The 26,540-nt window shown below is 36.6% G+C and overlaps 1 protein-coding gene across 3 annotated transcripts in view; it reads right to left on the bottom strand.

Annotated features, from left to right (window-relative positions):
* Nucleotides 1-26,540, bottom strand: part of LRMDA (leucine rich melanocyte differentiation associated) — a 983,368-nt gene that overhangs the window by 103,147 nt on the left and 853,681 nt on the right. For all 3 annotated transcript variants that reach the window (XM_085312295.1, XM_085312293.1, XM_085312292.1), the window contains one exon: nt 6,445-6,529. In XM_085312295.1, the coding sequence (XP_085168421.1) occupies nt 6,445-6,529 (85 nt within the window). The remainder of the gene's footprint in view (nt 1-6,444; nt 6,530-26,540) is intronic.

The following is a 26,540-nucleotide window of genomic DNA, read 5'->3' as shown; positions in this document are numbered from 1 at the left end:
GCACCTTTGGTCTTTCCTCAGAGTGCATGGTTTGACCGGTCGGTGCRTGCAGCGGCGGGGGCCATCCTGCCGTGGCCTGCTACGAGGGCCAGGCTTGCCCTGAGCAGCACCCGAAACAACTAGCTCAGGACAAGAGTTCTTCACGTACCTGGCATCGCCTTTTCACGCCTCCAAACTGCAGGCACTTCAAGTTTGGATAACTCTATTGATAGATTTTCCTTTTTGAAGAGAGGTTTAATTAAGTTTAACCTCTTGTTACTAAGTCAGGAAAACCAAAAGTTGTAGTTTCTTTTTAATGAAACCCCTCGCATCGGTGCTCATCTTTACCATTACTTTGTTTTCCATGCTTCTCCCTTTTACTTCCATTAATTTCCATTTTCCAAATTCAAAAAAATAGGTAAGRCATTAGAAACAAATTTCTCATTTTGTACAGGCAAGCCAACTAAGATCCCCCTCCMTCTCCCTAATGGACTACTTATTTTATTGTTCTTCCATCGCACCAAAAGAAGAGGATTTCCACCTACTCCTCTTGGGTTAAGTCAGGAGAACAGCACAACTCACTGTTGAGACATATTTCCTGGCATTCAGAGGAAATGCCACRCAATGCTTGAGTGTTCCTGTCCTTGGAAAATATGATTTGGTCTGTTCCATGCTACTGCAAACCTCCCCCCCCCATTTTTTTTAAAGTCAGTAGTCTCAAAAGCAGAAGACACTGGCATAAGARGTGTACTACCACCCTATCTATGGTATCGCTCACCATAACATGATGCAGCAAGAAAACAGAAATGTTATTTTCAAATGATACCTCTTATAAACCAGCAAATCGAATTTCTCAYTATTCACAATACATGTTTGATACAGAACTATCATATRTTTCATCTGTTTGCAATTTTCTCTTATTCATACTATTCTGGGTTATTAAATGATTTAAAGCAATTATTTCCTATATAAACATATACCTTTTGTTAGAATTTATTTTAGGTTTTCTCAGATTAACTAAAAGATAAAATACTACTCATAGTTTTACTRTTATTACTATTTTCTCTTTGGACAGCACACAATGAGCTGCTTTATGCAGACACACAGAAAAATCAATTGCTAAGCATAAAGTGCAGTTCGCATTAAGGAAACTAGCTAATTATGATAAGTTGCTACGTAAATTACTTTGTGACTTTCCCAACAATCAATTTTAAACTCTACATAAGCCTCTGGCTGGAACACACAATGAGTACCTAACAACTGTGTCAATAATAATAACAAAGAAGATTGTGATGATAATATAAGCAGGATAATTATCTTTCTAGAAGCAAGTTTTTATGCAAACTGGTTTCTTTTTCTTTTTATGCCTATGATTTAAAGGCAGCACGGCTTTTGAGAGTGCCTGTATTTTGAATTGAAGGCCTTCAAAAACAGCGACTTAATATGTTAACATTTATTATGAAGTGTGTATCAGTTTTATAATTTTACTTCACAAAGTTTAGAGTAATACTTGAAAACTCTAGACCTAATCCTTGAAGGATCAATACAAGTGGTCAGTCCCACAGGAACTTAAGAATATTTATTTCTAAAATCTGAATAGGCTGAGGCTACGCAAAGTGAGGTAGAGAAGGTAAACCCTGCAGGAGAGTTTGGGGCTATCACATATCACATCAGATATATCCCTCTAGCTTCTCCAAAAATGCCACCATTGTCCCTCAACACCACACTTTCAAAGTAACAGGTCTCCTTTGACACCTCTTGGACTGTAAATACTAGCACAGTGCAAGCACTGGACCGTGCAGATATCTTCAAAAGTATACTTCTGCCTTGACCAAGCACACACCTTAGCTCCTACAAAACTAGTAGCTGGATTTTATATGGTATACCCCAAAACCAGTCAGGCTGCATTCGGTATGGTCATTCCAGTCATTTCTGAAATTATTACGCCAAACATCCCAAGTACATAGCGCAGTAGAGCCGTCACCAAAACCACCAGGCAGGTCAAGGTTGGAAGCCACAACAGCAGCTTCTGGGCCCACCTGCTTCTGCTTGTTTTGGAAAGGTCTGCCAGCCAAAACAAGCCCTCGGCACTTCCCTGTCCAGGCCAACGAGGAACTGAAAGCACCAGGAACCTCTCTTTTCCGTTGTTTAAATATGCTTTATAAAATTACCTTTAGAGAGATAATAGGAACCTTCAAAAACACCCTGCCATTGGATTTCTGGGCCTTCCTTTTGAACACAGCTTGTGTCTTTCCATCTCGGATAGGACGGTTTCAGAAAATAAGAAAAAGTGTTTCCAAGTTAAGGCTCTAAAACTACTTTTGCAAGTACAAACTTGATTTTTAATGGAAGTTACTGCTTCCTCCTCTTACCAGGAAGGTATCAGTCAGACTACCATTGCTTGTTCCCAAAGGCAAGATAGCAAGAAAGTATTTATAAAATGTCATTGGAAGTCCAATAACTTTGGCAAAATAAATAGGCTTTCCAGTAAACCGGTAACAGACAATGTTATAAAATATCTATTCATACAGAGAATATCCAGCACTTCTTTTATATGGAAAAAACAGATTTTCATGACAGTCATTATTCAGCTTCTCCTGAGATAGAATGATAAATAACTATTTTCCCAACAATTGGAAAACACTGTTCTTTTGAGAAGGCAATTTGAGCACACCTAACAAAGGAATTTCCTTACCAAGGGTGCCATTATGAAAAARGAACATACAACATACTTGACTGCAGTGGAGAAAACCAACAGTAGTTTTTTTTCTAGACWCATACGTCAAGCAAATTATCCTTAAAGTTACAGTACTACATTTATAAAATTCCTCTTTCCATCAATTTAAACCACATTAAGTAGTTTAAAGCTCTATTTTAGGATTTTATGTGTACCCAGGTAATAAATTAATGATGAGGAATCGGAGAGGACCCATACAAAATATTAGAAATGTTACAACAAACAATCTTTGGAATAATGTTTTTTAAAWATATATATATATTCTACTTCATGRCTTTTGCATATTGGGAGCATAGCCATTAAAAATAATAGTAAGCAATTTTGATTTGCTTACATATTTCCTTAAAGCCAGATAGGTTTGGATAAGCAGAAATAAAGGTGGGGTCTGTTTTATTTTGTTTCATTAGCAAATTTGAAATTTAGCATAATACAAATTATGGAATTTAGAAAAAAAATGAAGCTTGTTTTATGTGTGTGGAAGGAATCTTTTATTAAAATGATTTTTTTTCTRGGATAAAGAACTGTTAACATTATTATCAAGTAACTCACTGATATCTAAAAAATCATATGAAATCAAATGCAAAATACTGATTCAACAAAACCCAATCAAAGATCTTTAGGAAYTTGAGATCATGGTTTTGGAATCAAAACAAAAATAAAGCTAGGTAAAAAATAATACTTAGGAAGACTAGCCTAGAGAAGCACTAATTAAATATCATACAAGACCAAGTCACATTGCTAGCAGGTGCCCAAAACATACAAGGAAGACCAGTACAGTTGTTGCTAAGAAATACAAACAGTGGGACTGAGTTCAACTAGAAAAGAGGTTCTAGGCAACAAAGTAGTTTCTGGGGAAAGAGACTTTCCCAAGATGGGGAAAATTTCTTCTAACAAATAGAGAGGTACATCTAGTATTTACTGTTCTCTTTAGATACCTATCCACTCAAAGTATCATAGCATTTGATATAATATTTACAGGAATTACTCTATCTTTCAGCTCTGAGRCAACATTTACATGTGACATTTTTGTGGGCTTTGGAAGTGAGAGAGGGATTTCTAAAACTCCTGAAGACAGTCTGTACAAAATATGGAGTCAGCCCCAAAAGACTAAACCCTGTCTGAAAATAATATACTGAATACATGAATTTAGAAAGCTGTAAAATATATAGTGCAACACATGCAGAACTAAGTATTTCTGTTCCCCCCAGAAAAATCATAGCTAAATATAGTGAGAAACATCCAAGTAAAACTCTACCATTCAAATACATTCAGCTTCCTCCTGCTGCTCCTCCCAATCTCAAAGAATCAATTTACAGCTGCACTGTACTGTTTGCCAGAGTTTCAAATTCTGGTAAACAAGCTCCTCCAGGGACAAATAAGAGCATTCACAAAGTTGCACCATTCTGTTTCTCACTTTGGGCTGAAAACTGCCAATATTTACATATGCAACAGCTGATTCAATCATTTCATACAACACTGAAAGCAATCACCGAAGAAAAAATCTGAGATATTCAGAACCTAAAATAGCATGTTTAAGTATTTCATTCTTTTCTTGGAGATTTTTCTATTGATTCCAATTAATTTTTATGGGCTTGTGAACTTGGAGATTTTTCTTTGTATAAAAGAAGCTGAGTAAATAAACCCTGGCAGCAGGTTGTTCAAAGCTTTATTCACTACACTTGGAATTGTGGAAAGATTTCTTGATTATTTCCTTGTGAATAAATACATATGACTTATTGGAGCATATTAACAATGTCTCTTTTAGGGCCAATTTTACCCCTTTTTTGGATGACACTCTCTTCCCYATCCACTTTATATGCTAAATCATCAGGGAAAATTTCAGCATATGTTTAGTATACAMAGCAGAATATTTTGGGGAAGAGTAAAGACAKAAATAATGAAGAAGGATGTGAACARCTAAGGGTAAAAAGTCAACAATTTGGGGAGTATCATTCTCCCTTTTCACAGTAAGAGWGCAGGCACCTTCAAACCCCAGTGAAGACAGTGGGACTTAGGATATYGTAAGATCCAGCTCTAACGAACACCCATATGGGCACATGTGCTTAATAGCACGTAAAGCCACAGAACTGGTTCCTAGGAGGAGAAGTCTACCCATATTTCAGGCATGCAGCTTCTGATGCCTACAGCTACTGACCTCTCTCTGGTAAAATCAGATTCCAAAGTCAGCCACAAAGCCACACCACTATGAATTCGTTATCATATTCATATGATATTCGTTATCATCTAAATAAACAAATCTGAAGATATCTAGCAGCTGGCTTATAATTTTTTGGTATGTATTTTTGTAGAACTTAGGTATTTACAACATTCTCTCACTCTGCTTGCTTTTCATACTAGATCCTAGCTATTTAATCCAACATCAGAACGCCAGTCTCAAAGCAAGCAAGCTTACCTGGAATTAGGGCCTTGGGAATTTAGGGTTGGGGGTGTGAAAAGAAGGGCTTTGCTTGGGGTTATTTGTGTGTGCGGGGGGAGAATTCTAWTCTCTGAACAGAGGCATATGCTCCATTCCAAGATTTTGGTTCTGTCCTTTCTCTTTAAAAACTACTAGTTACTACATCACTTCAATGTCAGAATATAACGCATTATAGCATTTCAAGGACATCTGAGTTCCAGTAGAGCATACCAATTTGCACTGYGACTAGGATGTAGCTTGACATCCATTTGAGCCCTGGCACAACAATACTGATAAAGGCTGCAAACAATGAAAGTAAAAAATTGTCTTCCTCATCCTTTCCAGTCCAAATCACAGATCCTTATTCAGTTGCATTACCTGCCTGGTTCTTGCCATAGGTGTCTAGTAACCCATTCTACCTCAGGCTTCTGTAATGTTATGGTAGCTGAACATACCCTAAGATAACTTTGACATCAACTTACCACAAGTTTATAAATATAATTTTTTWTATATATATCCTACACATCCTATCTCTGCACAAATGATTCACATGATCTCAATTTGGAAAACAGTTGTAATATCAAAACCTCAAGGAATCAAATATGCAACATGGCAAACACAACTATCGTTGCTGTAGTTTTAAGCCGAAGAGTGCCACAAGATTTATAAAATTTCTCCCATTTGGAACAAAGGTGAAAGGGCTTGGAATGCTCCCTTCACGACTGCTCCAGTTTTCCACCTGCTTCCTGAACTTTGTGCTCCATAGGTATGCAGAAGGAATTCAGGAATTTGCCCAAGGTGCTTTTTAAGTTCTAAGGATTGGTGAAAAAGGAAATTGAATACTGATCCCCCTTTAATGCTGAAAAACAGAGAAAAATCCCTTTTTATTGCAATGAAAATGCGTTAACATTTCAAAATTATAGTCCTAAATTGTTAAATTGCCAAAAAGCTCTCTCTTTACAAATATTAGAAAGTTTACAAATTCTCCCAGAATTACCAATGCTGCATGTAATCATCTACTTAGCAATATTTAAGCACTTTAATCTCTATGCYTTTCTCACACACACACAAAAATATCACTGAACGTTATTATCCATAGATTTATTTGCTTTCCCAGTAGACTACTCTTAAATCCTATTTAATATGAGTTAAAATCTGTAGTCTTGACAGGTATGGTTTTCTCATCTAGTGCTTGAAAGGCACAGTRTTCTCTGTAAAGTGCCAATGCAGCAATAACTAATATAGAGAGAAGTCCTTACAGCAAAGCTTGCCACCTTGCAGCCGTTCACAGCAATAAAAAGTTAGTTTATACCTCTGTGATTGGTGAGATCCCTGGATCCCAAAGGCAGAGGGGTATAATGCAGCTCTGGCGAGATGGAGGCAGCATCACCGGAGGCCTGTGTGATAAAAACAAATATTATCAATACTGTAAGTGAAAGTCAGTGACTAAGCAAAGAGGATGCACCTGTAAAGTGAGTTGTGTAACGTGTTTATGGATACACAGCATCACCAGTCATGGAAGAATATTGGTAACTGAAAGAAAACGAGCTTTATTGTTTTTGTTAAGGTTGCCTGCAATCCCTTAGAAGTAGTTTTGTACTCATAAAGAGTTTATACAATGGTATTAAGATACGGTCACTAAAAATATAGCCATACAGGTCACAACTTTAAAAATGACCATCTTTATCAAGAAATCTTTGGGCAATGTTAAAAACGCTCCTCTTAGTGGAGCAGATCAATATTTACATGAAGTAAGGCTATGAGTCAGCATGCAAAAAGGAAATGGAAAATGGAAAGCAGGAATACTTGATAGCTGGGAAAGCTACCATACTTGCCTTTGGGAAAAAAAAAAAAGAAAAAAACAAAAAAAAAAAAACAGATTTTACTATTCCACTGTCCTGCAAGTTAAATGAAGGGCTTTCTCAAAAATCATAATGCCAATTATAATGCCTCTAATGTAAAAAAAGTAGAAAAATATATAGATTTATTAATAGTGAAGCATTAAAAACTCACACAAATCATCTAATGCATTTAAGAAGTAAGTAGCAACACGTCTTGCTCAGAATTCTTAACAGCAAAAGGCTACAGACGAAAAAGGAAATCCAAATCTTTCTCTGTAAAAAAGAAAAATTTCAAGATCCTATGATTCTGTTTTAAAAAGAATAGACTGTGACACTTAAATCCATATTAAACTATACTTCATCCAGTTGAAGAAGGTTTTGTCTGAGGGAAAAAGCAATATAAACCAAGACAAGTGCCATTTACCATCTTGCTTTTTAGTTATAGAGTAGCAATGGTACACTGTTTGAAGGAGGTATTAAAATAAAGGATCTTGTTGATGAATATGAATCATCACAACAGTTTTTTAAGAGTTTATTTTACATTAGATGGATTGGTATCATGATAGTGAYACATGCTGTTTCGGGCACTTAGTTTGCTTTGGAGTGTTTACAATCTACCCACTGCAATGTACTTAACAAAGTTGGGGGGGGGGGGTTTGTTTTTTTAAAAGAGAAGACTCAAGTGTTCACTTCAAGAATCTGAAACTACCTATCCTAGCAGGAAAAAGAATTAAATGACAATTTCTAACAGAAAATGTAAAACAATTAACAAGAGGAAATACAAAGCTGAACTATTTCTTGAATCCAGTGATAGTTTATTAAAGAGAATCTAGAGAAAATAATTGCTATCTTCTACTGCAAGCTGCACTGCATGATACATTGGCTTACATGCTCAAAAGTCATCAAAGCAATTTGATTCAATCGCACTTCTTACTTTTGTAATTAATCATATCCTCAAGAGCTTTTTATTTTTTTTATTTTATTTATTTATTTTTTTTAATCAAAACTAGATTTTCAAAAGTTGGTTTCAACATGGCCTTTCAATGTAAAATAGGGCTATAATGTTTTGGAGAAGAAAAGGTTTAAGTACTAATTCAAAGTTATCAGACTAACCCTGAGAATAGTACCCAGTTAGAAATCCACGATAATGAAAAGTAGTTATAGTAACATTTTGTTAAAGTCTGTAACTTACCTACAAATCTTTTCTTTGTCGTAGCTATTGGACTCTTAGACGATAATATATTTTAATATGAAAGGGTAAATGACTTAATGGATTAGTACTACTGATATTTTACTTTTGGAGATCAGCTTTCAATTTCTATGTCAGATAATATTTATAGTTTCCTCTGGTCCCCAGCAAAAATAATGGAAAATACATCATACAGCAAAACAGGCATATTAATACAGACAGATTTGCTGAAATACCAAGGATGCTACAGATCAGATCTGAGAAAATGTAGAAAATCCTGCCTCCACTGTCTCGCCAGTGGTAACAAAGCCTCCCTTCCAGGGAGGTAAAGCTACAGACACTGGTCTTTCAGTTGGGGCAAACAACCCTTTGATTTTAGCGTATCCTAACTTACAGCCTTATCTATCCTGGTCTACGAAGTACTGAAGCCCTTCCCTCTCCTGGCTAACGTGAGCTGAGGGCTTCTAACATCCCAGAGGATTAGGTAGGTGCCTTATAGCAATATGACCTCTGAAACGCATGCCAAATATCAAGAAAAGGCATCTATTTACAACTSTCTGCTTTCTGTTTCAGACTGGGAGTTCTGGATATGACAAGAAAAAAATATCACTGTTTAACATAAGACTTTATTTGCTAAAGTCAGTCCAAAACCTGGAGGAAGAAGCAGTTGTCTACTATGCATTCTAGATGCATAGATCTGTCTATTCAAGTGTATTTAGTTGAGACTCTGATAATAGTGAAGGTTTCTCTTTGGTTCTTTTAATCTCAATTTAGACTGTTGACAGCTTGATGATAGCTTTTCCTAAAATTACTGGAAGAGACTTTGCCTTTTCAGCAAATACTACTGAGTGAGCAAAATTCAACAGCTTCTAAAAGGGATATTGGAGTGAAGGGGCAATTTAGCTTTATTTTTATTTTAGGAAAAGCAAGAACAAGAGGGTTTGTTTATTGATGTTTCGCTGCTGTTTTATGTACAGTATATAATTCCCTGTCAGATATAGAATAGTTTTCATTACCTTTCTGCTAAGCATTCAAGTTAGGGCAGCTTTAATTCTATGGAAAATCATCTAGGGTTAGGATCGCTTTGCACAAACACTGGCTGGAATTCTGAATTAGGTTTTCAGAAAGCCTGCACACCTGCAGAAAGAAGGTAGTTTGTTTTCCCTGTCTCTTGGCTCTAAGATATTTTCCAAAAAGATTTGTATAGGCTGTATTGTTCTTAATATCCACAAGAATATTTTGACAGTGATAACAGTGCTGATGTATCAATACATCGGTGACATTTGCATCAGAACTCCTAGCTGCAGTGAAAAGTAACTACAAATGCAAATAGCTTTGATGAAAGCCAGATTAAACAGGTAGTATCTTCAAGTTTTATAGGAACAGAGCACAGAATAGCTCAGTAAGAAAATTCCAACATCAGTATTATTACAGAAGTTTGTATTCTTGCAAGTGTTAGTCATCCAAACTTTGCAGGCATGTATTCAAAAAAAGTAGTAGTTCCCTCCAATAAAGTTATGCACATAGTTAAACATTTTGCTAAATTGGTGTCTGTATCTCTGACTCAAGTCTAGCTTATGAGTTTTGTCTGAATTAAAATTGTTGTATTTGATGTTAAATAGACAGCGTACCAGACTTTCAAACCATGTTCCTCAAAATTACACATACTGTAGACACTGAAGTAGGAAAGAAAGTTCTATATAAAAAACAAAATGCCCCCATAACTTTGAGTAATTTTAATTAAAGCAATGGCATTTCTTAGGAAATTTTACCTTCTGTTGAAGAGTAAGATGTTGCTTGGTATTAGCCTATATTGGTTAAGTTTGATATCAGGGATATTGGCTACAGTGTAATACTGTGAACATACTGTTAATAGCTGATATTTTTGTGTCACGTAGCCTGTATTTGAACCCTAGTTCTTCCCTACTTTCTCTCTTTCAATATTTACCCTTGATATGTTAGAGACCACCCTTATACCTGTGGCATGCCAAATATTCTTCATACACCTATACACATCAGTAACTGTTACAATCACTAATATAATATTTCTGACAAATTTTATGAGATAGGAAGAACAGCAGCATGCTGTTATCTTCCTGAGAAGGGTTCAATGGATACACAAAACACTTGCAAAAACATGTAGTAAGTAAAATTGTTTCAATAAACACACACACAAAAGGAGATTTCCTCAGGTGAATACACTTAATTCTAGAATATTTTCAGAGGGCAGAAATCTTAGCTCAGTCAGACATTTTTTAGATATCATCCGTAAAAGAGATGGTAGAATGCAGAAATGAGATGTGGTAGCTACAAATTTGTTGAACCAAGAACAACACCTCCACCCGAAGTAAGTTGTAAAAATGTCTAGAAGGTATAAATCTAACAAAATAGTTAAACACCTCAAAAGAGAAAAATTCCAAAATGAATCACAGTCATTCAGTTCATGCTGATTCCTTATGCTAAACATGTTCATCTTAAAATCAGGTGCTGTACACAGTGCAGAAAAGTCAGAAACGCTCCTCTATAACCTCACCAGCATGTATGTTTTTGTTTTCAGAAATAGTAAGTGGGGAGAAATCTATAGTTCATGGAAAAAGTGGGAGTTGATACRTATCTTGCTATATAAATAAAGTTCTCAATATCTCTTTATAGATATATGAGAAGAGAGATATTGAAATTAGAAAACACGCATATGCAGGGTGCTAAACCTTACAAATACGTGAACTACACGTCACTGACATTTACCTGGCCACATGCAAAAATAAATAAATAACATACTTAGCAAAGATTTAGAAACATGCCATACCTTGATAAATACTGGAACTGATAGTTCATAGTAATAAAGCAGGTAGAAAAATAAAACAAAATAATTAAGAATATAGTATTTAATATGGAATTCAAGAYATAGACTGAGGTTTCTCTTGCATATCTGTCTCCTTAGAAAGATTTTAAGCATTTGGGATCTCTCCTTTGCAATGTGTTTCTTCTRTAGTGCTGGACTGTCTCACATCTCCAGAAATTCAGAGTATGACTCATGTTCCTCAGGGAACTGATGAAGAAGCAAATTTCTTGGGGACAGCATGATATTCACTTTATAAGCCTGAACCACATTTATCAAGAATACTTGTGTTCTGTGAYGTTGTTGTTTATTTTCATTCAACACAGTTTTAACACCCATCAAAGTCATTTAGTAAAAACACAGTGAAGTGACCCTAGCAATTTGGAAGCTCATTGCTTCTCATTTGATGAAATTAAATTCAAAACAAAAATGGAAAATAATGTTGTGACACTGCAGTGATAAGTCCAATTCATTAGATAAAAAATTCAGATATAGCAGGGAAATAGGACTAGTTTCCAGAAATTTTTAACATATCCACGTGAAAATTAAAATTAAGAATGACGGAAATCACTGCATTACCCCTTTAARCTATAAAACCATATCTCCAAAAATGTGTAAGACTAACGGGACAATCTGTAGTATTACCAATTTAAGAGACCAACTCATATTTGCTTTTTAAAAACTTTTCCTTTTATTTAAATAAACAGTAATATCTTCTTGATAAGCTAATTCTGTCTAAAATGCACTCGCATCTGATACTTAAAATGAATTACCCTTGAACAGATATATGCCTATTATCATTTTAAGAAATGTCTGCATAAACATCTACTTAGTTTAAGGTTTCATTTTGGATCTCTTGGGCATATGTAACTTATTCAGGTGTCACATTGGCAACAGTCTTCAATAAATTGTATGTATTTTGAAATCTTGCTCATATACATAAGTACAGCATGGTAGCAATTTGTTAAATCACTCCTTCGCAGCATTGGCTGCAGTAACACACCTTAAACCTACTAGTATATCAGACCGTCTAGAGTTGTTCACATTTGCAATACAACATACAGAAACTTTCCAGACTTGCTCATTAAGATTTTTTTCAAAATCTTAGTGAATCAAAATTCAGCATTTACAGATCAAATTTATATATTCATCATGCATAGATACCGTGTAGTATGGAACATAGCCTGACTAATAACAGAAATAGACTTAAATTAATTCGTCACAAGCTGAATTCGTGACATGCTTGCAGAGAGTGTCAAAACACTGCTCTACAGGGACTGCTTCTTCCCAGAGATTTGCACAGCACCAAACACCGTGGGGCTTTGGTTTCATTGTTAGACCTTGGAAGGCCTTGTGATACCAGGAAAAAATAAACTAGAGGAACACCAGTAGAGCAGGTCTGAAACCATCCCACCCACTCACGAAGAACCGTATTGAAAATTTACACGCTGCCCGTAAATGCAAGGAGCATCCGGAAGAGCAGGCAGCTCTGGCCCTCAGCCTGCCCTGGGCTGTAGGTCTCCCACAGCTCCGCCGGAGCTTGCGACCAGCGCCAGCACCCAGTTACGCCTCAGCCAAAGCAACAGGCGGCACGGCATGCCCACCTCCCAGAGCCCGCTGCCCTCGGGGGGATGGGATTTTCCCCTACCCCTACCCCACGCAAAACCTTAGTAACTGCAGGTCAGCAGCTGCCACTGCTAAACTTCACAGATTACCGTCACCTTCACTGAGAGCGGAGCGGGAGCCGATGCGTCGTGTTATCACAAATTGCCTGATCACTACGGGCTTGCTGAGATGACCTACTCAGCCTGCACAAAAATAGTGACTGACTTTATAATCTTCTAGACATTTGACCATAGCACTGAAAGCAAACACCCCCCCCGCAGGTGAGTATTATACGGCTGGTGGGAAGGAAGGGAAAGGGTACTGTCCACTTTTACCTCAGTCTCATGTCTTAACAACTGTGCTTCTCATTTTTTGCTGAATGTTACAACATCTGAGTGACTATCTTTAATCAGCAGCCATTTGTTAAAAAACAAAAACAGTAATTTAACCAGTCCCAATAACGAAGACAAATACAGTCTGATTAGTTTGAGTTAATCTGTCATTACAATTTATTAGAAAAGTATCTCATTACAAGGAATTTACAAGTAAACTATTGGTAATGATAAAGAGAATTCATAAGACAAGAAAGGAACTTAAGGGCAGGTATTGGTAGGATAAGGGATTTATTTGACTTTATGTTTCATCCTTCGTACAATCTAACTCTTGATAATTAGAAAAAAAGTCCCTGATACATCCTATTTTTAGTCCCTACTTTTAGTATGATATGAAAGTGAAAAAAAATTTTCAAGTACACAGGCACAAAGTAAAGCATGAAGGGGGAGAGGGGGAAGAAAAAGAGAGAAAGAGGGAAAAAAAGTGACACACACATAATGTTCAGAGGAAAACGAAGTCAGCCACACATTGGCAATTAGTTTTCAAGAGTTTTGAAACCTAGTTAAACTAAAGAAAAAGTGCATTTGCTTAATACCTGAATTCTACTATTCAAGGAATAAAAAAAGGTTTGCATGGTGTTAGAAAGGGCACATCCTGTTTAGTGTCAGGATATACACTGCCTGCATCCAAACGAACTTGTAGAGACCACTGGTACAAAAATACAAATGGTCTGTTATTTTTGGCAGCCACACTTGTTCTTTCAAATGCTTTCAACTGCTGAATGAAGCAAAGGGAGAACTGTATTCACATAAGCCAATCCTCTTTGAATTACAGTTTGAGAAATACCAAGACTTAAATGATTCTGCTTTGCAAATTAAATCTCTCTACTGGATTTTTCCCTTTTATATTTCTAAATGCTAGAATAAACATTTACCCAAGATTTATACCTACGTTAGCAAAAAATGCTGCAACTCATTTCTGACATCTTTTAATTTAATAAATAACATCACTGTTTCAGCTAGAAACTGTGACTTTGAACCTAGCAAATATTCCTTCTGGACATTTTACTAGGCAATTTTTGTATCTGATCTTATTAATGAAGTAGGCCAAATCACTGTAGTAATAGGAAGACAAGGAGAACAGCGATCTTATATTTTGGCTGGCCTTCCAGTTCTGACGACCTTTAACAAGAAAAGGCAAGAGAATTTTGCATATTTAACAGAAGTAGTGGAGCTTAGCAAAATTCAAAGCATTTCAGAATGTATTTCCCTCATTCTCACATACCCGAGATCACCACTTATCACTTGAATTTACTGTAACTTTTGGGTTTCACTTAACTTTAAATTGCAAGGATGAAAGCAAGGTACAACTGGATCAAAAATGTAAATGAACATAAGATAATTCTTATGCATTTAGGCTAAATTGAGTGTAATCGATATGTCTGGTGTGCAGCCAAATTCAACTATTGTGAAAAGCAACTAATGTATGGACATTATTTTTGGACTACTGAATGCCAGAAAATAATGAGCTGGCATTCAGCGTTGGTGAATCAGACCTTGAATTTTCATCTAAGAGCAGTTTTGAATTATTACTGGTGATAAGGTGTAAATGTGCAAGGGAATTTCATCCATGTTTCTCCCATGAATCATAAATGAGGGAAAAAATTACAGTCTAAATTGCACTTAAAAGGAATAAAGTCTTTTCATGTCATACATGATTTATCAAAATGATCTCATTTTAAGGGTACTGTGGTATATCTTGATTAATAACATTAGTAAGCATGATGAATGGCCTCTTTAATGGTAACACAGAATTTATTGGCAAAATCCCTACTTCTACCAAAAAGGGTGGGAAGTAAAATATACAACTGATAGGTACTTGCAGATACAGGCTTAAGTAAACTCTCTTCTAGGTAACTCGCATTTAAGGCTCTTTGGAAATTCTTAATTTGAGTTCACAGTTGGCAGTGGACAAACAATTTTTTGTCAAGTTCATTTTGAAAATGAATAACCAGTTCCACCTACTGTGGCAGCTCTGACCACGAAGAAAGTCACTCTGCAGGTCGCTGCAGAGCTAGCTCAACTTGGAATGTACTGTAAGAGGATGTAGTGTATTAAGGTCTTTCAAGAACATTGGCCCCATCTCCTCCTGACCTATTTCAATATCCTCTCTACATTTTGCTTTAATATCCTAAATGCTTCCCTCCTCCCGCTACTCCATCTTCCCCTTCCCCCCCCCCTTTTAAGCCTGCTCCAGCCTGCCCTAACTAATTTCCTTTGGGGCTGACAGATCAGAGGCCTTCCTACCTCTGTTCCTTTTAGACCTGTGAAGCCCTCCTCGTAATCCTGCTGCTTGTCCACAATTAATCTTTCCAGTTGCCACATTATTAACACTACCACCCACAGACAGAGGATGCCTGAGCACGGCTGGACACTAGCTCCCCACCACAGCATCAAAGTTGTCAATCACACACTAGTCAGAAAGTTGCCTGCTGTCAACATCAGAGGTTTTCATCCTCTCCTACCCGCTGATCAAACATTTTTCCTCAGAAGATTAATTCAAAGACCCCACCTATTTCCTCCCATATCCTCTTTCCCTTTTAGGTTTACTCAATGATCCATCTTCTGTATGGAAAAGGAAGCAGTGTATAATAGAAATCCTTTCAAAACAAAAGTTCAGCAAAACTAAATTTAAATCCCAGCTGTTATCAACTCCCCCCACCCCGCACAAGTTAAACACCTTAAAGAGCTTGGATTAGGCCTGCTCACAAATGCCTTTCCTTGATCAAAGGCTCCAAGACTTTACACAAATATAATCACAAGGCAATGACTGCATCTAAGGAGCCTGAATTGATTTGTTCTACTGTAACGTACAGCATACAAAAACACCCATTAGTTTCTCTGACTTCCAAGACCACTCTTTTTCAACTTGTAACACTCAAAGTCAAGTGTTTTAGCATCTCGTTAGCGCTATTTTTTTGACATACAAAAATAACCTATCTATTGTATGATATTTGCCTTTTAGCGGCTTTTTAAAAAATCATATCTTAGCTACACACATTCAGGAGCAGGAAGCGGCAGGAGATTCTGCTCCTTAGTTCAGCGTCACGAGTGGAAGGAAAGCAGCTCCAGAATTACCACCTCCTCCCTAATCATAGCCCAGACTCTAATATTTTCCTTTGGGACAAGTTGAACCTTACCCCTCAAGCAGCTCAGTATCTTTCATTATGACAGACGATAAAACCTGCCCCTAACGAAGCACTGCTTTTACAAATTCTAGTAACAACAGGGAATGAAAGGAGTACCCGTTAATATAATCCAACAAGCAGCCTATTCACTGTAAAACTTAATGCTACATTTTAAAATGACAGTAAGTCCATTTAAAACCAACCTACAAAACAAATTCGTAGTTGCTACACCATACTCATCCCTAAAAGAGATTTTGGAATATATATTTTTTTCCTTTCAGAGTGCTATTAATGAAAATGAGGAAATCACAATGACAAATGACCTCTAAAAGTATAAAACAATAATGGAAAGTCTGCTGCCCTCTTCCAAGTTTGGGAAAGTAAGCCCAAGCAAGAAACGCATCTTTTATCTTACATTTCTTTACCAGGATTGCTTCTGGGAGCACGTGTAACTTTCTCTTCATTTATGGTATGCACAGACATACATCAGAAGGATTTAATGGGTGCATATCCAGTGTAATAAAGTGAAAGGAAAACCCTGATAAAACCTGCCATACCCGAAACTGAAAATTCTGCAAGTCTTGCCAGAGACTTCTAAATCGTCACAGACAACCATTCTTTGAGATGTCTTGTAAAGAGAACCACAAACGAACCTCTGGGTGAGCAGACACTACCTTTTTTCTAAGGCCGTGAGTCTAAATTGCTACCTCGCCATTGCCCCAAAAGTGCCGTTTCTTGCCTTTCATTCATTGCACAACTGCTCTGAAGGACCGAAAGAACAATACTGAGTTCTTTAATACCATAGCTTCAACAGAAGGTGCAAAAACACAGGCAAGTTACTTTTGCGGAGAGAAATATAACAACATTGTATTAGATTCCAAGTTTCCTTCAGTCATTCTCTGCAATACGTTTCAACAAATACCACAACTACAAGAAACCATTATTCCCTTAAATTCTCATGTCTAATTCCTACCGCGTAAGAGAAGACTTTTTTGCAACTTCTTTCAAATGGAGGAGTAATCTGAAATATTCTATATTCCACAGGTTACTGCATATTCTAAAGTATGTTATTTGAGCATACAAATTCACTGTAAAGCACTTCCACAATAATTTTACACGAATGAAACCAGTTCAAAATACACTATTCTGCATATTCCTTTGTACCATATATCAGTAATCAAACTGGTCTGAACAAACAGAAAAGGCATCCAAAACAAGACAGCCACAATCCACTTTCACTTACAAGATGAAAAATACCTTTATCCTTCAGCAGTCTCTGAACTGGCATAAATCTGAGATTTATGCGGTGATATAGCAGTTCTTAATAGTATACAGACTACGTATAAACACAGATACAGAACGCAAATGCTCATTACATAAAACAGGGTGATACGTTTATTTTCATACAGCTTCACTCTGTTGCAAAAATTCATTGTTAGCTGCACTAAGATGGACTCTTACCCAGTTTGATTTGAGTTTATGGAGAGCAAATTCACCTGAACAATATGCCATGCATATCCTACATTTTGAAATAGAGAAGATTCAAAACCTCCTTACTTGTTTTGCTAAGATGATGGCCASAGATTCCTCAAAAGTCAAGACATAAACAGTAAATTGTTTTTTCTTGTAGAAACCTCCAAGACCATTCAACGAATTGAGAGTCCATAATATAGTCTCATCACTTGAGAACATACTTAGTTCATGACAACCAGAGGAATAGCACAGTGTATATTTTTCACTGACCAAGTATAATTGTTTGCAATGCTAAGCGTTTATTTGCATTTTCATTCTGCTGTCCCTTGCTTTTTTCTTCTTTTTTTTTTTTTTTTTTTTTTTTTTNAGTATGGACAATGAGGCAAAAATGAAACCTAGACCCTAAAAATTGTAGGATCACAGTATCTTAATAACTATTGTTGAACTACACTGATCTTCTTGCTTAATAGACACGGGGCTTACGAAATTGGAAGGTTAGAAATGCTTTTAAGGGATCTTCATTCTGTCATGTGGGAAAAACACTGAATTGCAGCTAGAATCTCTTGTCACACTACCTGGTCAGCAGAAGGGGGTGCTGTAGTGTAACCTATTTAAAATGCAAATAGAGTAACTTTTGTAACAGCAGATTAAAACTAGCATTTTATTCGCTCGGCATACGCATAGCATACTGAATGTTGGAATCAGACTTGTCACTGCACACCGCAGGTTATTAATAGAGCTCAAAATGGTGTTGCTAAATGTGCAAGTTAAAAAAGCAAATAAACAAAAATGGTTTTATCTGTGGTATTTTTTCTCTGGGAGAATTCAGCAAGGGCTGCCTTACACTGCACATTTGTTTATCCAAGATCACTGAGGCTCAGGGCTTTTTATTATTATTACTCTTTTTGTGTGTGTGTATTTGATTGACAGCCACTTATCGCAGCCAGAAGTTCTTCTGGGATATGTGATCCATAAAATAAACATTCTAGAGAAAAAAAACAGTTATTTTCAACCTGGACAAATAAATATACTAAACAAGACACACAGGAAAGAGTCTTTGGAACACAACCAGTACTTTAATAGGCCTTTCTGGATTCTTGTGAACAACCAGCCCATGAGAAAACACAAAGTCAAAGGCTTCAGCAGAACCAAATCAACACATTGTGCTACGACTTTACACTTCATTTTCCTACAGTGTCAGGTGGTAGGTTGGCAAGTGGGTTTCCCCTCTATATTCAAGCCAATTCCTGTTTTCTTCATCTTGATCTCTCAGAGATTCATCAAAAATGCAATTTAATTACATCTCCTCCTCCCCCTCCCTCCAAAAAAAAAGAGTGTAAACATGACTCCTTTTTATCTTCTGATACATCTGGACAAGTAGACAATGTGCTAAAACAAAATAAATCTGCCCTGACAGTCACATCAAAGGGTTCAGCTAGGGGCTTGCAGCTACTTAAGGCACAGGAATGTTGTTGCTAAGCATCGCTCTACAACCTATCAGTCCCTTAAAGAAGAGCTTTTTTCTTTCAGAGGGAGATGAGGAAAGCTGGAGAGTGGGAACCAGACTGCAAAGGGAGATTGGGGATTTTGGAGGATTTTGAAGCTTAAAGTGAATTGTGCGAAGAAAGGGGGTTTTGTTTTGTTTTGTTTTGCCTCTTGACATACTGTCTACACTGGGGGGAGTAGGGGTAGTAGGGAAAGAAGAGGGTAAAACTTAAGGATGAACCATCTTCTGAATTTTCCTCTCGAATAAAAACAGGCGAAGTCTTTTATATCCTCTTTCAAATCTCTGTACTTACTGTAATTTCAAAAGAGAAAGACTGTGACCAAAAGCAATAGGGCTGAGATACAAATCCTGCTTAAAAAATACTGCAAAACGCATCCCGCAACCTGCTTCTCAATCAAACATCTGATAAATACGTGCACAAGCCTCAATACGTGAAACTACCTCTAATATCCATATCCAACCAGCATGAACAGACAGGGAACTTCTGATACATATGCATACAACACAATTTGATGCTCTATTTACTAATAAAAACTATACCCTTTAGGGAGAAGCCTTCACTGAAATCATCTGTCCTCAGCATTCTACCTTGCAGGACTTGATTCTTACACACGCTTAGTGCTTAGAACTCCAAATGATGCCAAAAGAAGCTAAAAGTATGCTAAACTCAGGTCTTAGAACTAAATTAATAATAAACCCAGCAGTGACAAAATGGACAGCAATAATCTGAATTATAGTCTCCTCTTTATAGGTGTAGGAACATACTTAAGGCAGATAGACTATCCAACTTGAGAAGTGTGGAACAATTCCATCTTTAATCTTCCATTCACAAAAATAATGGGTGTTACTACAAAGCTTAATTACACCCAAAATGAGCTAAGAAAATCAGAAGGTTGTTTACAGCACCACTGAGTGGTGAATGAACTTTGATCACACATCTATGTCTTTTAAAAACATTCTAAAGGTTAAAAAAAAATCCTCTTCCCTTTTATGAATTAAACAAGGAAAATGTGAAATGGCTTCATTCTACATGCAGGGTAACTATCAAGAACATGAACAATTACTGAGCCTGTGATATTGCATGAATAAATAACACTTAGCATTATCTTCAGCACTATCATATTTATTAAACAGTGACTGAGGGCAGCAGTAACCATTTTTATTGTCCCATATAGCTCTTATTTTCTAATTAAACAGAAGGTTATTTCCACTGCCAATGCAGCCATTTATCTTATTTGAGTGTTACATAATATTTTTTGCCAGCCAAGCCTGACTGTGAAGTGTTCTGTGTGGTGAACTGTGGCCCGACTTGCTTTCCTGTTTGGTAATCACAGAAATGGGCCATTTTGTGCTGTGTTAATAAATAAACTTTTTGCAATTTCTCCTAAAACATGATAAAGCTTATACTTTGTCCTACCCTCTAGCTTCAATACAAGGGCAATGAGCTGTATTATTAAAGATATAGGTCAAGCAAACCTGATGATTTCAATCCTGTGGGGTGCTTTAGGAACTGTTGTCATATTACTGAGATCATTCTGCTGTTCCTAATTATTCCTCTTGGTTGCTTCACATTTCAAGTGATTTCTCTCACACTTATGTCAAAATTTATAAGCTGCTCTGTGTAACAACACTACATTATTTCCTCACTTGTTATGGTAATATAGGACAGAAACTAGGAGAATGCTTTAATCTAGCTGACAAGGATAATGTAGTCTAGAAATGTAATAAACTTTGTATTTTACCACAGAGTTGTTTTTTTCCTACCATGAAACATTTCAAATAGATAGACATCTTAGAGAAACTAATTGCTACAATAACTTGAATATCGTCTTATCTGAGTTGCAGAAAAAAATGTACCGACATTAAAGGGTTCACGCCAACAGCTTGGGCATTCTCCTTATTCCCGTAATTGCTATTGTGCAACATTCTGTTGACTGCACTGAAAAACTACTTACTGCAGAATTAAACCTATTTCCATGAAATCTGCGCATTGCACAAACAATGCAAAAACATTTCTAATTATCAGAAGGCGAGATTTTAACAGCACTGTAACATATCTTGGACTGACTGGCACAGAATTTTATTTGTGCTAAGTAGCCTGGGACTGGCCAAATATAAAATCACGTTCTTCATGTTCTGCAGTGCCTTTTGAAGCATGTTAGAATTTTAGGGAAAGCTGCCAGTGGAAAAGGTACTGTAATGCTAGGTTTAAATTTTAAAGCCAGTGAAGGTATGGCTTGCTGTGTGGGCTAAAATACAGAATCATGATTTCCTTCAGAACACACCAGAGGGTACAAAATGATACAAATATATACATATATACACACACACACCACACACATACACACACGCCTCCAGTAAGAAAATGTCGTATCAGTAACTCAAATATGACATCCATCCTGGTATTTCTCGGGATAGTTTTGAGAGTAAGTCCACTGCACCAAAGCAGTAAGGCAAGACAATAGGAATAAGAGCACTGGTCTAAGATGGCATCCTTTAAATAGATTTTCCAGATACATGAGAACCAGTACTTGATTGAATATGCTCATAGGAATCAGAAGGTAGGTAGAGATGAAGCTAGCTTTGGTCTGGGGAGAGTCACCAACAACAGAAAGGTAGAAGGAAGAAAGAACGAGACCAGTTTCCTGGTTTCCCTCCCCTCTGTTCCTACTTCTACCTCCCTGTACAGAGTTGATGGCCTGACTGAAGATAAAATTTGCAAGGTATTGGGAGGTGGGGGAAGGCATCAAGAGGCAAGAAAAATTTTTTTTTTGTCATCTAGTTTCATATCTGAATCCCAATTAGAAGAATGGGACTTCTTGTCCTGTCCTGACAGTTGGCAGGGTGAACTGTTCATGTGTTTATAAAGTGAGATTTCCCCATTCTGTGATGCTGTTTTTTCTTGCCCAGACAGAAGGCCCAGCATGCGTGCAAGACACACTTTGCCTCTTCCTTTTGACTTTTTAGCTACCACCTGTCAATGTGTAAAACCTTCCTGAAAGCTGATGATTTTAAAAGACCATCTATGTTCAGATTTGTTTCTGCAGTTGATAGCCAAAAGAAGACAATGTCACAGCTAATTTTAAAGCTGAGCTGTCATGGAAAGAGCATTTAGGCCTTATGACTTATATCACATAATGTAATACAAATACAGGAACTTGGGGGATATAAATCATGTCGTTAGGCATTATATCATTAATTTGTGAAGCACCTGCTTAGAAAATAGAAAACAAAAGCCAGTGGGAGTGATTAACCACAGGAACAGGAAGAAATTTTAGGATCTTTCCAAATTATGCATGAGAGTTAACAAACTCGGATGTAAAAACATTAAACTACAGTGCCATAAGAACAGTATCACATCAGTATATTTACCTAGTTTTTAGTGAATCAAAATAATCTAAAAACAATGGAAGACACTAGACAGCATCTATGGAGGAGAGGGGGAAGTCAAAAATAGCTATAAAAATATAATAATACAAATTGTGAAAAACAAACAAAAAAAATAGAAAAGCAAACCTGGAATATACCAAAAACGCTGAGGTAGGATTAATGTTTTAGGATTTCAGTTTTCTTTAATTCTATCTAAAATACAGAAATGGCATACTCCATAGTGTAGAGTTATCCGTTTTGCTTTATGGCTTCTTCTTCATATTTTGTTTCAGAAATGCATAATGAGAGAGAGGTGAACATCATGACCTAATTAACCTAGGTCATTTTTATAAGTACTTTTCTTGAACTGATTAATTTAATAATTAACTCAATTTTTAATTTGATTGGGAAGATACTTTCATCTTGCGTGAGAGGAGAGAATAAATAACAGAAGAATTGTTTTATTTCAGAAGTCCCTTCGCAAGCTGCCTGTGTGGCTTTTTGGAGTTCAAAATGGAGGATGAGGTTCCCAAAAAACAGCTTAGGACTGTGGCTATGTAAGTAAGTGAGAACTTTTTGTCTTCTAAGGAGATGGATTCAAAAAATACAGTCCTAAAAATGGACTGGGTTCTGCCAGTCCCCTCGTGAGAGGCTTTCCATATTCTTACTGAAGAAATGTTTTAATTAGTGATCCCTAACCTCAAAATGCAGAAAGAAATCACTTGACAGCATCTATCTCTAAACTCTAGAAACTGTTCCCCTCAGCAGTCTTTTGCTTATCTTCAGGAGATGCTACAATTTGGGGATGAAGACAGGTTTTTTTGTAAAGCAGATAGAGCAACTATTCTTTCAGAACATTTTTGTTTTGTTTTGTTCAGCTGTTACTATGGTTACTTACAGATTTATATGTACTGAGCCCTTCCAATCTTGGCTAAAAAAACTGCCATCTATACAAAGTCCGTCACAATTCTAGGAAATCTGTTCCAGCAAATATAATTAGCTTTGCCATTAACATTCTTCCCCCCCCCCCCAATCTAAGTGTATAAGCTTCACTTACAGCAGTTGGCTCTTTTCATATCCACTGTCCATTAGATGGAAGATCTAAATCTTATTCCACATATTGCTATTTACTGGGATGATTACATACTGTGACCAAATCTCCTCTTCCCATCCCCTTGGTTACCCATGACAGACAATTTCCTGGAATTTCTCACCAAAAGGCACATTATCTAGTCTTCTAATCATTTACATTTTCCCCCTGCCTCAGTTCCCTCTTCAGTTCCCCAGCACCACTCCAGAACCACGGGGCTCTCCAAAACTGAACATGCTATTCTAGCAGTGGCTGTACACTGAATCCCCTCCCATACTTGACACCCTAAAGGACTGTTCAGATGTGTGTACTGGGAGAGCATATTCAGCTGACCACGACTCTTCTTCAGTCATTGATTTCTTAAACAGAACTCTCATTTTTTCTAAACCTAGACTGGTATTCTTAGCTTGCAAATACAAGATTTTCATTTGGCTTTGTAAAAATACATGCTACCTGCCTGCACCCAGTCTGACTTGTGCTTTCTCATTATTTACTGGTTTTCCAATTAAGAGAAAAAAAAAGCTGCTAACTCTATCACTAATGATTTTATGTTTTCTTTCAGATCATTAATAAAAAGGTTACACAGCACAGGGCAAAGAACTGAGCTCCATAAAAGCATGTCTACTTTATCAACGTAAAACCTGTTAGGTGGTATTTAATTCATTGGACATATGCCATATTGATTTTGTACTATTCTTGCTTCTTAATCAAAAAATGTATACAATATTTGCTTAATTGTATTACAAAAACAAATGAAAGTCATTGTTATTATTTTACCAGTATTGAAGCCTACAGCTTGCACTGACAAAAGAGGATGGACTAAAGGAACAAGAGGTTCTTTTCGGTTCTCATCTATCCTTCCTTTTGTTAACCAGCAGTTGAATCAGCCACTTGCCAATAAGATGACACTTGTGGAAAAAAGCATACGCATTTTACAGCATACAGCGAATGCCTCATGAATTGCAAGTTGGAGGTATCCTCATACATAGAAAGAAGTCTGAAAATTATGGAAGGAAGTAACATTGCCTAAACTAGGGAGCAGGGGAATAGGGAAAGGATGTTTCCCTTTTCCTACCCTGAATACACAAAACTAGGTGGAAGCAGTACTGATATCCCAAGCAGAACGACTCAGTTAGAATGACTTCAGACAAAGGAAATAGCAGAATAGCATAGCAGAACCTGAGACTGTCCTTATGGAAAAAGTTTGCTCTGCACTGTCCATAAGAGCAGATGTCAAATTCTGACCACTTTCTTCCATTTTGACAAGCGTTTCAAGGTTGTACGTCAAATACAAGTGTCCTACATAGCGAAAAATCATACCATGGCTATGCCATCCCCTGGCGTAAATAGTTTATATGTAGGAGGACAAATTTCAGTTCTTCAAGTTGTCTCTCTACAAATTTCCAAAGTTTCATTTCAATGCTTTAAATTTGATTTGTTTTGATTTTTTTTAAATTGGTAAATATACAAGTGAAAGATGGTGGTAAATGTAGAAAATCTAACATTTAGGTCTACTTGGTAGAACACCGAGTTAGTTGTTCTATAACCACAAATTCTCAGACAACCTAGTAAAACTAAATGAACAGAGCCCGCTTTCATATCTCTGACTCCTCTGCTCCAGCTAACCCACTTCATGCGTACAACAGAAATAAATATCACGGCAAATATCTCTAGACATTCAGATTTAACTGAAAGATTTATTTCCAGCTACACTAATTCTGCAACTTTTGCAAGAAATGCTTAAAAAGATCCCTTACTACATCATGTTGCTCCAGCATTGGACTCTGCTCTCAGCACCTACCTCCTGGCATGGCATTTTTTCTTATTATATCTATAAGCTGCATAAAGTATCAAAGTTAGAAAGAAAATGACATATTTTGACTATTCATGTCAGAACTCATTTTCTGTTACTCATACCTTTAGATTAAAACATTAAAAACAGACTGATGCATTAAATGCTTTAGACTTCGCAACACAGTCGCTCCATCAGAATTTTTTAAAAAGCTTAAACTCCTCAGTTCCTTAAAGTACAAATACAACTACTGCATCTGGTTTTCACTTATTTTCTCTCATTGAGGTACYTTTGTGCTAAAGGACACAATTTTTTTTGTCATTAAATCTGGCACTTCAGATACAATATGATTTTATTACTCAGAAATACTTTATTACTGCAATATAACCGCACTTTCCACTACAAAATATATTATTTAATTGTGCCTTCAAGAACTATCTCACCTAATAGTGAATGTTAAATCAAAAAAGTCAAGGCTCCTGTTGATGCCACATGCAGAAGATTACATATTAACGTAGCAGGGCAATACAACACAGCAGGAAGAGAAAAATGTCCCCAATAGTTTACATAGCTGGCCACATTGAATTTTTATTTTTAATGCTATTTTGGTTCTTGCACTTCCCTCATCACGATAAGTACCTGAGAAGTTTCCAATTATGGAGTAAATAAAATGTCTAAAATATATGATTTCATATTCCCCCCCCTCCTTCCCACCAAGAGAAGCACCAACAAATGGTAAATTTTTCTTTTTATGTCTCTGTGCATTTCAGCTAGAGCAGATCAGTAGTATGCTTTTCACTTGCAGATAGACACCTGTAGGTTATCATCACTTCATTAATTTCATATTTAAATTTCAAAGGAATTAGGTTTATTCCCACTAATATGATCCCTAAGCACTTGCATCATTTAGTAAATTATTCCCAGGTCAACATACAGAGATGCAGAATTGCAAGTACATCAATACAAGAAAAAAAATGCATGTTCTAGGTTGATTGGTTAAGAGAATGACTTGGTTAACATCTTCCCATCCTGCAACCTCTTTTGCTATCTAAAATGCATCAGATATGAAATATTCCTTTGTATTTTACTTTCTTCAGTGTTCTGTCTTTCAAACTGCTCCATGAATATTAAAGAAAAAAAAAATCTATTTCATTATAAAGCACGGCCCTGAAAGAGAACTTCT

This window comes from Rhea americana, unplaced genomic scaffold, assembly GCF_003343005.1.
Source record: "Rhea americana isolate MKP2758 unplaced genomic scaffold, rheAme1 scaffold_36, whole genome shotgun sequence".
Lineage (NCBI taxonomy): Eukaryota > Metazoa > Chordata > Aves > Rheiformes > Rheidae > Rhea > Rhea americana.
The sequence above is the reverse complement of the archived record's forward strand: the minus strand, read 5'-3'. Positions and strand labels throughout refer to the sequence as shown.